Below are 16,333 nucleotides of genomic sequence, written 5' to 3'. Positions count from 1 at the left end.
AGAGCATGGCGTCTCTCTCCAGAGAGCAGAGCTGTCGAGTCTGAGCTCACTTCCTCTTCCTCCCAGCATTTTGTTCTGTTTACTCCACCCACCTATGTTCTAAGCTATGAGGCCAAGCAGTTTGTTTATTACTTAACCAATGAAATCAACAGATTGATATATGACACTCCCACATCACTTGGGTGTGTGGCAGTCTTCCCTTACTGAAGCCTGAGATGGTCCTGAAGTCTGGGAGGCTTGTGACTTAAAGACCCCAACAGTGTGACCCACACATACTAGCCAACCTTCAGGGGAGGAGGAGTAATGCCTGGGGCCCTTTGCTGGGTTTCTTTTGCAATATGAATATGCATTAAGTTCATCTGCATCCACTGTGAGTGTTTTCCGGGCAGGAGGCCATAAAACACCTCAGAGAAAAAGATGTAATTAACCCAGCTAACTTCCCTGGGATTTCCCAGCAACACTTCGCATATTTGTTTCAAGCAGACTGAAGATAAAGCATGCCTACTCTGGAAGATAAGGAAAGACGGTGGGGTTTTTATAAAGTATGCGCTCGCATACATACGTGTTCTACACATCACCAATGAGCCTCAAACCAACACTGTGATCTACATATCAAACAAAGTTAAAGAAGAGCCATATAACCCATCGGCATGGATTTCTGTTTTCTGTGCCATCACAGTGAAGTAAGAGCAATGAAATCTGATAGGTACAAACCATCATAGATGCTTGCTGTAATCTGTGTGAAGAGACGAAATGAATGTAACACAAGATAGATGCATGAAATAAATTCTGTAGGCCAACAAAAAATGGGGTTTAGAACAGCTGTGTCACTTTCCAATGCAAAACAAACCCAGTGAGTGGGGAAGGAAGTCTTCAGTCTCAGATAAGGCTCAACCATGAATCAAACATGTATTAACACAACATAGAGGACTCTTTCAGACACACACACACAAAAAAAAAAAATCCTCAGAAAGTCGATTTCATAAACTTTAGGATTCTAACTTGTCATGGTAAGTACTAAAGGAAATTCCAGGCAGAGTTCTAGCTACTAATGCCATTGACATCTCATTAGACAACAGGACCATCAAGCCATTCCTCCGACTCGGAAGAGTTGAACTATCTCCTTGTAGTAGTACAGCTAGAATTACATGGTGCCTCTCACTTTGCACATCTTCCAAAGAAAACACTCTCATGGCTTTTGTTGTGAGCCTAGCCTTTAACAACTGGGCCATCTTTCCAGCCCAAGAAAACACTCTTAACAAAGCAGAGTTTGAATAAAACAGAATTTGAATGGCACCAGCACACAGAATCAAGCCAAGGCTTAATCTTCTAGCAAGAGGGTTGTGTTAATTACAGGAAACACTGTGGCTAGACATAGTCCTAGCATTGCTACTTTCAGAAAACCATACTCATGAACTTTAAAGTTCACCTTTAATGAACATAAATATTTTAATTTATGTCCAATGATTCTGATCTCATTTTGAAAGGAATTCTCCCTGGACCAAAAAGCACTGTATTTTAGGGACTCATTCCAAAATATGTATATCAATGGAAATAATTTCTTTGGATCACAAATCAGAATACAAAGGCATTTTGAAAATGACCCCACAGCAAGGGAAAGACGGGTAACAAACACAGCCGAGGATGACTCCCCAGTGTTGACACAGGACAGGAGCATAGATAATTCACAATCACAGATACACCCAAATCTCCATTTCAACCCCTGCCTTCCACACCCATCTGCAGCACATTGCATAATTGGGGCTCTGTCTCCTTTGGCTGCCTTCCTTGGTGATCCACATGCTAATGGTTCAAGCTAGGGTTTCTATTGCTGTGAAGAATCACCATGACAAAAACAAGGTGGGGAGGAAAGGGTTTGTTTGGCTTATACTTCCCTATCAGTGTTCATCACTGAAGGAAGTCAGGACAGGAACTCACACAGAGCAGGAACCTGGAGACAGGAGCTAATGCAGAGGCCATGGGGGGAGCTGCTTATTAGCTTGCTTGTTTTCAAAGGGTGAGTACCTTATCATCTTGGCAGGAGCATGGTAGGAACTTGAGAGTGCTCATGATGCTAGAGCCCTAGCTAAGAGCTACATCCCATCAGAAAGAGCTCCACCAACTTTCAAGAAGACGGAACTGGCACAGACCACGGACACATTCCTGCACACATTCCCAGAGCAAAAATCTATCAGAAAAGTAACATTCACATGGCCTGCATTGGGGCATACATTTCTCCAGAATCCACTGGATCTGTGGCATCAGGATGCTACTTAGAATTCAGTCCGACCATGTTGTAGCAGAGCTTCCTGCCCCAGCCTGGGTTGCGTATCTGAGCTGGGGGCATCATCGTTTACTGAGTCACACAGCCACTGGCTTTACCTGGGTCTTCTCCGTCTATTTGGATCCACTTCTTTTCTATTTCAACCTGTTAGAAGAAATCAAAGCACTGACAGTATTAGAGACAAGACAGACACCAGCTCTTTGGTAGGTTTACACCTGATGAGACACCGGCTACCTACCCTGTGGACACAGACACAGCCCCTCCATTCATCCACACCAGCTCAATAGTGAGGCACTCTTGTTTTGTGGGAACCAAGCTCCCAATCCTTCCTTCTAGAATCAAACCTGAAGCTCTCTGAAGTCATAGCTTTCATCACAATTTTTATTTTAAATCTGCCATGCTCTGGGAAGCTGACATGGAGTGTCCCTACAGAGGGACATTCAGTGGTCCTTAAGTGACTGCATTTCCCCATCACTGGAACAAGCTGACCCAAGAGTAAACAAGACCAGGGCAAAGCCAGTTTTCTGAAGTACAGTTCCTGGCTGCTGGGGCAGGAGGTGGGGTAGCCTTTAGGGGAGGGGAAAGGACAATGTGCCAGCTGCCCCTCACTAACATTATCAGTAGGGAAAGACATCAATGGGGCCACACATACAGATTTCTCAAGAGCTGTCAATGGTGACCACTAAATTTCCATGATTGAGCTCTGAGCCTTCTTGAAAATCACTGGAGAGAGAAATGAGAGGGGAGAGATAGACAGTCAGACATCCAGACAGATAGACTGACTGATTCTTAAGGGGAAAACTGAGTATTTGCAGCCAGGCCAGGCTCCACCCCAGATCTAGAAACCCTAACTTGAACCAAGGCACTGAGGATACCTGGATGTTGTAGCAAGCCCGCAGACACGTGTGCTTCTGAGGCTGGACATCACTCTCCACTCCCAGAGACCTCACCTCTGTCTTTGAGGCTGAGGCTTCAGGCACTGAGAACTGGACAGTAGCAAATGGATACCAATCCAAGGGAATCTCCTGGTCTGATCCAAGTTCTAGCTTGTATGACAAACAATGGGGCTGATCAGGACCTAAAAGAAGCCAAACCAGAGCATTGGAATGATGCGAAGGCAAAGCATAGTTTACAGCACGCGCTTCTCCCTACAGTGATGGCTCCACCAGCAGACACAACTGGGCACCAAGTGGGAAGAACCCAGAGCCTTGCCTGAATTCCTGAAGTAGCATTCCTCTGTCCCCACACAGATCAACTCTAAAAATGGCTTTAGTCACAAATGTTACGAAGGTTCTCTGACCCAAAGATAAGGACAATATTTCTGTGACTGCAGTGTGATTTGGGCCCCTAGAAACCTCTGTCCTGTGCAGACAGAATAAACTCCAATAATTCCCAGTCACTGTTTCCAACCAGGGTTTATTTTTAGATAATGCAAAGACATACTTCAAATGAGATTATACAGTTTCAAAAGCCTGACTTTCCAAAGTTAGGCTTGGAGTTTTGACACAGTACTTTTCTGTTGTAGTAGAATGGATTCTCTTACTCCTGAAATTCCCTCTCTTTGTCCCAGGAAGTATTTACTAGAACAGATTACAGCAGAGAGACGGGCAGACCAGCCTTCAGTATTTCCACTTGTTCTCATTGAAGCAAATTGTTATGGTGAGCTACCCAACGCTGTGCCTGGCCCTGTGCCAGACCCAGGGGTACTAGGTCTACTCAGAAAATTGAGGTGGGGATTACATAGCATTTGCGAGGGAAGGGAGTTTTAATGGATTAATATTTTGGAGCCAGGCACATACCTGCAATGCCAGCATTAAAGAGGACTGGGGTGTGAGGTCATTCTAGACTACATCTGAGTTTGAGGCCAGCCTAAAACCTCACCTCAAAACTAACAACCAAAACAGTAAAATGTGTGTTGCTATAGAAACCCCACAAATGTCCCAAGTCCTCGCGCATTGTTCATAGCACCTAATCGATCCAATTTAATCTATCTTTAAATAAAAGTAACTTTAAAAAAATAAAGCAGTAATTTCAAAAGCCAGATTAAATTCCTGTGCCACTGAGACAACTCAATAAAAAAACATTTTTCATCAGAAAAACACAAGTTTAAAAGATTTTGCTTGAAAAGATTTTGCTTGAATTGATTTAAAAAGATAAATCGCCTTTCGTTCCTTGCAACCTGTTTCTGGTAGGGAAACAGATCAGGTTCTGAAGCTGTAAAAGGCCTAGGAAAGTCACCCATCAATCAGCCAGCCAATACTCATCCACAGCACCAACACAGAGGATGGGATGACGGTGGCCACCGAGGAGCCATAGGCTCCCAGCAGCAGCCAGGACACCTACACTGAGCCATGGCCTTTCTGTTCAATTACTGTTTTAGAACACGAATTATAGGCCCAGCTCTGCTACTTAAGAGCTGTGTGACCCTAGGCAAGCTACCTAACTCTCGGCATCTCAGTTTCCCCAATGAGGTCTTACAAGGCTGTTGTGAGGATAGATAACCAGCATAAGTACACGGCAGAGACAAGCTGAACTTAACCCTTGCCAGTCAGGGAACTGTGTATTCTACATATTTAGACTTAAAAAAAAAGACAATGAAGTTTACTTAATTTGATGTTTACATTGTACAGGAAAAATTTCTTAGGGAAGCTTCCCACTGAAAATGGGAATACATTTGAGTTAAAGACGTTAATACTTTTTAAATGATAGAAACGACACTTTTTTTTTCCTAAAAAGCTGCTGATGAAATCATTTTTCTCCCAAGTTTTCTGGTGTCTTTTTCCAGGCTTTTGGCCACTCTATGGTGTTTACTAATAAACTCTCATTCAAACTTTGAGCTGAGGAGACCAGGTTCAGTGCCTAAAAGACACTTGTCAATCTTAGAAATGATAGAAAAGTCTGTTGTCTCGGTACCGACCACGAGAGGGCACTGTCGGGCCTTAGTAATTACTCTTTCGGTGTAGCTCCTTAGCTCAGGACTGGCAGAGCAGACCACAAAGTCTTCTCAGGCCTGGTTGATACCCAGTCTCTCCTGACCCAACGGATTCCACATCTGAAGCTGAGCTACTGAGAGCAGAAAACAATGGATGTAGGAGGACCAAATCGCGAGGCAAAGAACCAAGGTGCTGGTGGCAAAGAGCGAAGCAGAAAGGCACCTGTGGGAACCGAAAGCTACAGCTGCTGGTGAGTTTCACTCCGGCACCCCTTTCTAAATGCCCGTGACTGTGAGTCTCACTCCGGCACCCCTTTCTAAATCGTCATGGCTATGCGTCTCACTCCGGCACCCCTCTCTAAATGCCCTTGGCTGTGAGTCTCACTCCAGCACCCCTTACTAAGTGCCCATGGCTATGAGTCTCACTCCCGCACCCCTTTCTAAATCGCCATAGTTATGAGTCTCACTCCGGCTCCCCTTTCTAAATCGCCATAGTTATGAGTCTCACTCCGGCACCCCTTTCTAAATCGCCATGGCTATGCGTCTCACTCCCGCACCCCTCTCTAAATGCCCTTGGCTGTGAGTCTCACTCCGGCACCCCTTTTTAAATGCCCGTGGCTGTGAGTCTCACTCCCGCACCCCTTTCTAAATGCACCCCTTTCTAAATCGCCGTGGCTGTGAGTCTCACTCCAGTACCCCTTTCTAAATGCCCGTGGCTACCATTGTCTCCAGTGTCTTTCTCTCCCACTCTGTCCTCCTTGATGAACGAGCTCTTTTGCTTTTCATCTGCTTGCACTCTAGCAGACCACTGGGGTATGAAGATGAATTGGGGGCAAACTTGGGGGACTCTGATTTGATGAATCCATCCAGATGTTTGTTATTCAGCCAGACCTTTCCGGTGTACATCTGCCTAATGTAGGTGATAAAGAGCAGCCACATACCCATTTCAAGGTCCCCAAGAACCTTCAGGGAACTTCAGTGCCCTTGGTCTTCTCCTCCATGCTCTGAACAACAAAGGAAGCGCTTTGACTAGAGAGAGAGAGAGAGCTAAGGGATTTTGAACAGCTGACTATTTCAAATAACCTCAATATCAGGTTCCTATCATGCAGATTACAGCAGCATCCCTGGGAAGGCTCCAGGCCCCAGTATGTTTGAATCACTCCCCAGGAGAACCTCATATGTTCCCAGGGGGAGGACCACTTCCCTACAGACCTGAATGATGTAGCCAGGAAAATCGGGTCCAGCCTATGGTGAACCTGCCTCCTGGACTGGTCCTTGCCTGTGACTTGCAGCTTGCTGACATAACCAAAGAGTTTGAGCCACAGATGGGATACCAGACACCAACTTGGGAGACTGAGAAGTGAAACCACTCTGGGCAGAAAGGGTCTCAGCCTGTTATCCTCCCAGGTACCTCACACTGTCATTCACAGATGCCACATTCATTCTACTCAGCCTTGATGTGACTCTCATCAGTCACAATATTTGCCCATGATGTGGCCAAGAGAGCTCAGCGCAAGGTGAGACAGTGTGGTGTAGTTTGGTCACAATGGCCTGTGATGGTGTGGGTTGCTCAGCTCCCATGCGGTAGAAATGTCAGTGAGTGACAGAATCCAGAGATCATACATTTAGTTGTCCACTAACTAGGCTGCTGAAGCAGCTTAAACCTTCTGTGTGTCATGTGGGGGAAGCTAGTATGAAGATCTTTTTTTGGTTTTGTCTTTTGTTTTGTTTTGTTTTTTGTTTGTTTGCTTTAGTTTTTGAGACAAGGTTTCTCTGTAGTTTTGGTGCCTGTCCTGGAACTAGCTCTTGTAGAGCAGGCTGGCCTCGAACTCACAGAGATCCGCCTGCCTCTGCCTCCCAAGTGCTGGGATTAAAGGAGCGCGCCACCACTGCTGGCTTCAGTTTGAAGATCTTAATAACATATTCTCCAAAGTTGATTTTGAAATCTATTTGCCCTTTTTTAATCTCATATAGTACACAAAATCAGAAACTTGGCTCTCATTTTTACAGAAACAGGAAAGCAGGGAGGTGGCTGTATATTTGGGAACCTCCTGGACCCAGAGACCACCTCTGAGGGCTGAATGACACCTGATTTCTGCCTTTTTTCCATTGGTGCTAAGACAGCCTCTGGGACCAAACATGGAATCTGTGTGGATTGGAAGCAGTAACTGTACATTTCTAATGAAAATTATCCCATCTATAGCACTGCCTTTTCCAAGAATCCCTGGCAGAAACTGACTGGATCAGCGAGAATGGATCGTGAGAGGAGGACCCAGTCCTTCACGCCTTCTGTCCACAAATTTACATTGCTTTCCTCCAGGAAATTCCATCCAGCTCTGTGATGGATGCTTGAGAGACTCAGACCCACACGTGACCCCAGGTCACCAGAAATGGAACTGGAACTGCCCAGGAGGTGAAACCAACCCAGAAGGAGCAACCCAGAGGCACCGTGAGGAGGCTGGGTCCAGCCTGTCCACAATGAACAGCATCAACTACAGAGTCCCAGAGAATGAGATGCTGCTGCACCTGGGAGCCAGAAGAGACCACCCTTCTTCTTCCTCCCTCCCTCCCTCCCTGCCTTCCTTCCTCTCCTCCATTCCTGTAAACATTCCCTTTACCACCACAGAAAAATCTCCAAACTAGGATGCCAATTCTTTAGATATCAAAAAGGCGGGAGAGGTTAAGCTCACCGGGTAGAGTTAAACACAGAAAACAAACAACGCAGCCATTAGGCTCGTCGTCCCCTCCCACCTGGCTGTGCTGGCGCACCCTCAGCCCCTTGTCCACCCTCCTAGTCCTCCCCTCCCACCTCCCACTCCCCACCCCTCCCCCGCCTGGCTGTGCTGGCGCACCCTCAGCCCCTTGTCCACCCTCCTAGTCCTCCCCTCCCACCTCCCACTCCCCACCCCTCCCCCGCCTGGCTGTGCTGGCGCACCCTCAGCCCTCAAGCTGCCTCTGCCCACTTTGGCCCAGGATGTAGGGAGCTACACTGAGCATTTTCCTACGAAAATCAACCCAGGCCTTGGATATTTACTTGAGTTTTTGTCCGGAAGCCGATCTATCTTCCACACCACAGCCCGGTAGGCGCTCTCATATTTTGCTGACCCCACAGTGACCTGAATGACAGGTTCAGATTCAGGTTCCTGTAAACTCCCCAGACATGCCCTACGGTTCATTTTGGCTTTCAGGGATTTCTGCCTCTGAAGGTTCCTGGTCCAGAGGGCCTTGATCCATTGGGCTGGGACAGGAAAGTGGATCATGATATTGTCACAACACCTCAAGGAACTGGCATGGGGTGACCTCTGAGGCCCCGGGGTCATGTTGACAAAGGCCTGAAGTTTCACGTAAGCCCCCTGTACAGCCACTGTGGACTTCACGGAAAAGGGAAGCTCATCCCCTTCATAGGACGTTTTAAACCGCATCAGTTCAAAACGGCAAGCATCCAGAGGGACAAATTTAATGATTCTGGACTGTTTGAATTCTTCAGCTTTCACACATGCATGGAAATGGTAGTTAAGAATCTCGATCCCCCTTTTTTCTGGTTCTTTCTCAAAATAGCATTCATCTCGTTTCTGGAGTTCAAGGTCATTCAAGGTTAAGAAGCATTCTGCCGCCCCGTTCACAAAGCAGAGGCAGGAGATCTGAGTCATTACAGCCCTGTCAGCCAGTTTCCCGTCTTCCTTGCTTACTCTACCCCAAAAGTTGTCCACAATATCCAGGTAAATTTCTTGTTCCTCGTAGTTCTTCTTTGGTTTTGCAACAGCTGGCAGCTTTATCAGCTCTTCCTCCACAGTAGTCAGGAACTCAAGGAAATCCCTGTGCTCCGTGGTCCCCAACTTCAGCATCTGTTCTACATCAGGCTCGTGAACCACCTCCGTCTTGGAATGGTATTTCCTTTTCTCTGAATAAGACACATGTTCCACCTTCACGGTGTGGATTTTTCCCGCCATGTTGAAGTTCTCGAGTTTGGGTTCAGAAAGTCTGCAATGTGGATCAAGCTGGAACTCTTTGAACGGCTTTTCCAGCCCCTCCTCATAGTACATTTGCAGAATCCCTCCTGGCAGAACCTTTAGGAAAATGGGTCCCCACTGCCTGGAAGACATCATGTTTTTCTTCTCAGGAATCCTCAGCATGAAGGACCATCCAGCTTTGGGCTGACTCCGGAAGAGCGTGTGCGGCACAAAAGAAGAAGCCATGTCTCCAGCGCACAGACTCCTCATAGACACATTTCCCAGAGGGCCCTGGGTCTCGGCCGACTGCAGGTGTTCTAGCTTCTCACAGATGTAGTTGAGTGAGCACTGGTTAAGGCTTTTTTGATCCATGGGAACTTCCTTATCCCTTGAGGAAAACAGCTTTCTGCTTGCCAGGGAGTCAAAGGGGAACTGAGAAGTGCTACCTTCATCTTTCCAAAATGGGCTGGAAAACGCACAGTCATCTCGAAAAGACTCAAACTGTAGTGCCTCCCCGTGGGCCCGCTGAGGGCTGCTGTCATCTTCAAGACCAGCTCTGGGAGGCAGCTGGGAGCAGGAGTGCTCACTGGGCAGTTGTGCATGGGGTAAGCTGCTTGGCTTGGTGAGTGACAACGGAGGACCTGCTCCTGCTGCTGTTGTCAGGAGGCTGCTTGAAGAACATTCTGGAATAGGATAAAGCACATGAGACACTGCTTTAGGGATGCCGGGGAAGCCCGGGAAGTCTTTGGTGGGTGTAGAAAGAGGAGAGTTGCTTGGAGGTCCCGGGCTGAAGTAAAAGTCAACCATGGGAGAGGATAGGGGGGTGCTGCTGGTGGAAGAGGAAGCACTAGGAAGGTCCCTGAGGCCAAGCAGGTTCAGCTTCAGTCCATTTGGTCTGCAAACACCTTGGGTCTCCAGAGGGAAATCCTTCGCCTTCTGAGAAGACGGAAAAGCAGGATCATCGTCGAAGGTGACCCAGCCGCCTGGGTTTGTAGAACACATCTTCAGGGCGGGCTTGTGGTCTGATCAAAGAGTCAGGGACATTATCTCTACAAAGGAGAAAGACAAAGTCAGATAAAGTAAGTGTTAAAAAACAAAATACAGTGGTGCACACACCACCCAGCACTCGGGAGGCAGGTGGATCTCTGTGAGTCTGAGGCCAGCCTGGTCTACAGAACAAGTTCCAAGACAGGCTTCAAAGCTACACAGAGAAACCTTTTCTTGAAAACAAAGCAAAACAAAAAAGCAAGATACACCTGGCAGTGGTAGCACATACCTTTAATCCCAGCACTCGGGAAGCAGAGACAGGCAGATCTCTGTGAGTTCAAGGCCAACCTGGTCTACCAAGTAAATTCCAGGGCTAGGGCTGTTATACAGAGAAACCCTATTTCAGAAAGGAAGGAAGGAAGGAAGGAAGGAAGGAAGGAAGGAAGGAAGGAAGGAAGGAAGAGGAAAAAGAAAAAACTTTACAAGTAGCCATTCTTGACAGATAAGTGAACAAAAACAAGAAGCCTAACTCTATGGGTCCCCCCAGAGATTTGCTTTAGTTAAGAACACATCATCCGAAAATGAAAAATGAAGGAAGGGAAATGGAAATCAAAGTAGAGTGGGGAGGTCAGAGGCCAGAGTGTATGTCTGAACTGTTTCCAAAAGAGACCAGACTGTGTGTCTGAACTGTCTCCCAGAAGAGACCAGACTGTGTGTCTGAACTGTCCCCAAGAGCACATGCACTGGAGGAAAAAATGTCCTCAGTCCCTGACACAATGGAGACTTTAGGAAGGAGAGCCTAATGAAAGGAAGTTGGGTCACTGGAGGGTGGACTCCTTAGGGGAATATGGGAATCCACCTTCCCCCTGATGCTGTGAGGTGGCTGGGTTACCTCCTTTCCGTACTCCCATTATGATGCTCTCGAAGCCATGGGCCAGTTGGCCATAGACTTATACCTTTAAAACCATGAATCAAAACAGATCCTCCCTTCTTTGTAAGTTCGTTATCTCGGGTATAATGTTGCAGTGACAGAAAGCTAACTAACACAGGAGTCACACTACTACCAGACAAAATAAACTTAAAGATGAGAAGTTACACCACCAGGCGTGCTGGCCCACACCTATTAATCCCAGCATGTGGGAAGCTGAGGCAAGAGGAACCTAATTAATTCAGTCAGCCTGAGCTATGCAGGTGAGTTCAGCCTCAGTCTCATAGAACAAAAAACAAACAGGGGCTGAAGAGATGGCTCAACTAAGAGCACCGGCTGCTCTTCCAGAGGACCCAGGCTTGTTACCCACACCCACAGGTGATTCAACCAATTCCCTTTTCTGACCTCCGTGGGCACCAGGTATGTATGTGGTGCTCATACTTGCAAGTAGGCAAAATACTCATACACTTAAAATAAAAAATAAAATATTTTAAAAACAAATAGCTGGGAGGTGGTGGTGCACGCCTTTGATCCCAGCACCTCATAGGCAGAGGGAGGCGGATCTCTGAGTAGGAGGCCAGCCTGGTCTACAGAGTGAGTTCCAGGACAGCCAGGGCTACACAGAGAAACCCTGTCTTGGGAAAACAATAACAATAATAATAATAAACAAGTTACACACACAAAAGTCACACTGTATACCAACAAAATGGTCAATGCGCAAGGAAGATAAAATGACTGTCATGGAACCCAGCATCAGAACCAAGAGAAAGAAAAGCAGACACAGACAGACGTGAGGGAGGCCGAGACAGCTGAATTTATCTTTATAATAGAGGTAGTACACAGATGGATGTTAATGTTTTCACAAAGAAGGTTTCAACAACCCCGCCTCACCCCACCAAATGAGCCTGCCAGACACATACACAGCATTCCAGCACCTTCTTAAGCACACACAGAACACTTGCCAGAGTAGGTCATGATAGGCCACAAAACAAGCCTGAAATTTAGGAAGACTAAAATAATGTAAGTGTCTTTGCCTACTATAAGGCTGGAAAGCCCTAGAAATCAACAGCCAAAGGAAAACTGGAAGGTTCACCAATATGTGGAAATCGACAAATAACCTAAATAACATGGCATAGTCACACAGTTTCAAAAAGAAAATGTGTGTGTGTGTGTGTGTGTGTGTGTGTGTGAACTAGAAAATACTGTGAGACAAATGAAGATGAAAACACAGATCTCTACAATTCACAGCGAAAGCCATGCTAACAGGGAAGTCGATAGCAATTAATGCCTACATAAAAAACAAGGGTAAATTCTCAGAAATTACACAGCTTTACACTTGAAGAAGCTGGTCAACAGACAGGCTAAGATAAGGCTAGCAGAGAAAAAGTCACAACCAGGGCAGACGTGAGGGAGATGGGAAAGCAGTCAGACTTTGATAGTCGGTCTTGTTGAAAACTGATAAATCTTTAGCTAATTTAGTGGGGAGAAAAGGAAGATTCCAAATTAGAAACAAAAGGCATTGCAATGAAAGTCATAAAAACAAAGAGGCTTAAGAGCCTATGAGCAGACCAACAAATGGGATATCTGTGGAGATGTCAAAATTCCTGGAAATACGCAACCTGCCAACACTGTAAAACAGAAAATCGGGACAGGAGAGTTGGCCCCGTGGTTACGAGCCAACACCAATGTGATGGCTCACAGCCATCAGTAACTCCAATCCCAGGGGATCTAATGACCTCCTCTGACCTCCACAGGTACAGACAGGAGGATAAAACACCCAAACACATAAAAGAAGTTAATCTTTTACAGAGAGAGAAAGAGCGAGAAGAAATAGAGAAGTTGGATAAACCTTTAATTAGTAAGAGAGACTGATTTTATCATGAAAAACTTCCAACAAGAAGCCCTGAACCAAATGGCTTCCCTGCCAAAGTCTACAAGACACTCAAAGAAGAATTAATGTTTTTTGCAAAGTCCCCCAAAAGCTGAAGAGGAGGGAATGCTTCCAAACCTGTTTTATGAGGCCAGCTTCATCTTGATAACAAAGCCAGACAAGGACCCTTAAACACTGAATTCATTTTTAAAACAAACAAACAAAAAAGACTATATGCTTCTAAGAATGAAGAAAACACAGTCTATGCATACAGGGAGGATTACGGGGTCTTCAAAACTAATTCTGACACCTGCCACACACAGCTGGACCGTGAGGATTGGATCTGTGGTGAAAAGCCAGCAGCATACACACACACTCTGAGTCCACTTACACAAGACATCCCTGGACTGTGAGGACTGGATCTGCGGTGAAAAGCCAGCAGCAGACACACATACTCTGAGCCCACTTACACAAGACACCTAAGTCAGATTCAGACAGCAGCAAGTGAAGCAGTGGGTGCCAGGCCCCAGGGGAGATAAATGGGGAGTTGCTGTCCAGAAAGCACAGAACTTCAGCTGTAAAAGATGAGTTTGGGGCTCAGCCAGTGCATATAGTTTTGTTGACAACTGATAATTTCTTATAGCTAATTTAATGAACAATGGAAAAAAGAAAGATTCAAAATTAGAAATAAAAGACATTGCATTGGAAGTCACAAAAAAATTGAAAAGAATTGTTAAGAGACCATGAGCAGACCAACCAGTGGACTAGCCCTTTGACACTGATCACTTAAAATTGTGTTACAAAGGATAGATTTCCTGTGCCTACAGACACATACACACACCAGGAGAAATATAGACAGGAGGGTTGGGAATATTTGATTCAATACTTTTGAATCAAATTACTAAGTCTTCATTGGAATGATGACTATTGTGTAGCCATTTCGTTAGTGGAGTGGAAAATGTGGGGGAAAGCTAAAATCCCAATGACTTTATAAGGCGCTTGCAGCTCCACCCTCAATATATGAAGTTCACTATTCAAAAGGCTCTTTCTTGACTCCTGACTTATCAGACAACCTGTGCTATGAAATCACCCAGCAACAGCAATAAGGGACAAAACTCTCGTGTCAGCCTGAAGTCGCCCCAGAAGTTAGGGTCAAAATTAGGACTCACTGTGATAGAATTCATACCATATACCACAGGTCCCCTTTCCAAAAAAAAAAAAAAAAGTGTGTGCCTAAGTGCTATTTAGGATAATAACAGAATTGTGTATCCATTGCCACCAACTTCAAGAACATTCCTCTTGCCCCCAACATCAACCCTACTGCCCATCTTCCCTTCCTCTTGGGTCCTGGAAATCACTACCCTACCCTGTGAACTTGCCTTCTCTGTAGTCATTTCTTTTGAGCACATGCCATCTCCTTTGATACAGCATAACTTATTGAAATTATTGTAGTGACACCAAAGGCAGTGAGCTGTAGGGAGCACATCCTTGAGGTTAGAGAGTGCACTGGGTGGTTTTGTGTGTCATCTGACACAAGCAGAAGGCATCAGAGAGGAAGGCGTCTCAGTTGAGGAAATGCCTCCGTGAGATCCAGCTGCATGGAGTTTTCTCATTTCATGATCAATGAGGGGGGCCCAGGCCACGGTGGGTGGTGCCATCCCTGGGCTGGTGGTCCTGGGTTCTATAAGAAAGCAGGCTGAGCAAGCCATGGGAAGCAAGTCAGTAAGCAGCTCCCCTCCATGGCTTCTGCATCAGCTCCTGCCTCCAGATTCCTGCCTGTTTGGGTTCCTGTCCTGACTTCCTTCAGTGATGAACAGCAATGCTGAAGTGTAAGCCTAATAAACCCTTTCCTCCCCAGCTTCATTGGCCATGGTGTTTCGTAGCAGCAATAGAAACCTTAAGACAGTGATGTCACACAAATCCTGGGCACTGCTCTGCCAGGGCTGGCCATGTGCCCGTCTCTCCAGACTTCCAGGGTTCCACTGGAGCTATCTTCGGGGCTCTTTCCAACTCTAAAGCAATTCTATGGCAATTGATATCCAATTGAACTTTTTTCAAAAGCAAAAATATTGTTCCCGACTCAATTCCTGGGCCTCAGTGCTGAGATAACCCAGTTCTGGTAATACTGGGTGAATATTGGCAAGTTTTCTACCATTGAGCTACATCCATTATTTTTAACTATCCTTCTAAAACTGCCAGAAAGCAAAGCCCCAGGAGCCCCACTGAAGAGGAAAACTGAGAACCTGCTGGCACAATGCTCTTGGTAAGGCCTCTTTTCTCCCTGGGTCCCCTGCTTGTGTGTAATTACTCAAGCTTGGAAAAGAGCCCACACAAAGAAACAGAAGAGAGAGCCTGGGGCAGAACTGAAGACAGCCATTTTGTCTCTGAGCTTTCCTGCTGAGGGCTCTAAACCCACACGGTGGAACGCGGGAGCACCTCATTGTCAAACTGTGCCTTGCAGATGCCATCATCAAAGCACTGGCTCCTGGAAACCAGCAGCGCCTCCAAGGGGCTCAGGGGCCCAGACCCATGTTCACCCCACCCTCAAAGGGAATCCAATCCTAACAGCCCTTCGGAGAGCCAGACGGAAGGCCAGACGCCCTTCAAATATTTACTCCATTCGAGTTTATTATGTTAGAAGAGAGAGACAGTGGTGCAGTCCTGCTGGGACCCACGCCTGCCACTTGCCCCTTGGCGCTTCCCTGGGTAGTTTGGGAAACTCAGCATAGTTTATTTTTCAGTGTTGTGCCCCTTGTGAGACAGAGAAACTGATTATCATACACACAAGGAAATCAGCCCCATTGTTTTGTAAATGGCTCCTAGTTCCTTCCTGTCTCAGTTACCCTCCTCAGGGCAAAATAAATACATAAATAAATAAATAGATAGAATTTCTCTGTCTGACCCAGGCTCTTTCCCTGCCAGACAAGCCATGCCTCCCTGCGGCTTCAAACCTTCAGAAGTCTGTATACAGTCCATCTGGATTATGGGCAAACTCCTAGAACACAGTTCCAGTCTGGCCCAGAAATAGGGCAAGACACCAAGGTTCTGTCTAGGGCATGGATAGATAATTTATTACAGTGGAGATTTCTAGCAATCCACTTTGATATTTAAGATTCCTAAGGGAGATGTCTGCTTCTCTGTAAAACTGTTAGCCACTCTCTTCACATCGGCCTGTGTCAGCGCGGCTTCGGGCTAACTGAACTTGAGAACAGGCTAAAGCATCTGCGTTTGGCTATTCACACCAGAGAAAACAAGGCTACAGCAAACCATGGCTCGAGGCCCCTCAACGGGTAAAGCAGGTGCATGCAGAAGCCGACTTCTATATGCCAAGAGTTTATAGGGGATTCACACAATAATTATCCCCACCCCATTCTAAAGGAAG

At 46.3% G+C, this 16,333-nt stretch overlaps 1 protein-coding gene across 3 annotated transcripts in view; it reads right to left on the bottom strand.

The window, feature by feature from the left end:
- Window positions 1-770: 770 nt before the first annotated feature.
- The window catches only part of Ston1 (stonin 1), a 41,324-nt gene continuing 25,761 nt past the window's right edge, over window positions 771-16,333 (bottom strand). For all 3 annotated transcript variants that reach the window (XM_075955117.1, XM_075955116.1, XM_075955118.1), the window contains 3 exons: window positions 8,251-10,215; window positions 3,160-3,362; window positions 771-2,428 (listed from right to left, as the gene is read on the bottom strand). In XM_075955117.1, coding sequence (XP_075811232.1) covers window positions 2,354-2,428; window positions 3,160-3,362; window positions 8,251-10,168 — 2,196 coding nt within the window. In that variant the 5' untranslated portion in view covers window positions 10,169-10,215 and the 3' untranslated portion in view covers window positions 771-2,353. The remainder of the gene's footprint in view (window positions 2,429-3,159; window positions 3,363-8,250; window positions 10,216-16,333) is intronic.

Source organism: Microtus pennsylvanicus, chromosome 21, assembly GCF_037038515.1.
Source record: "Microtus pennsylvanicus isolate mMicPen1 chromosome 21, mMicPen1.hap1, whole genome shotgun sequence".
NCBI lineage: Eukaryota > Metazoa > Chordata > Mammalia > Rodentia > Cricetidae > Microtus > Microtus pennsylvanicus.
The sequence above is the reverse complement of the archived record's forward strand: the minus strand, read 5'-3'. Positions and strand labels throughout refer to the sequence as shown.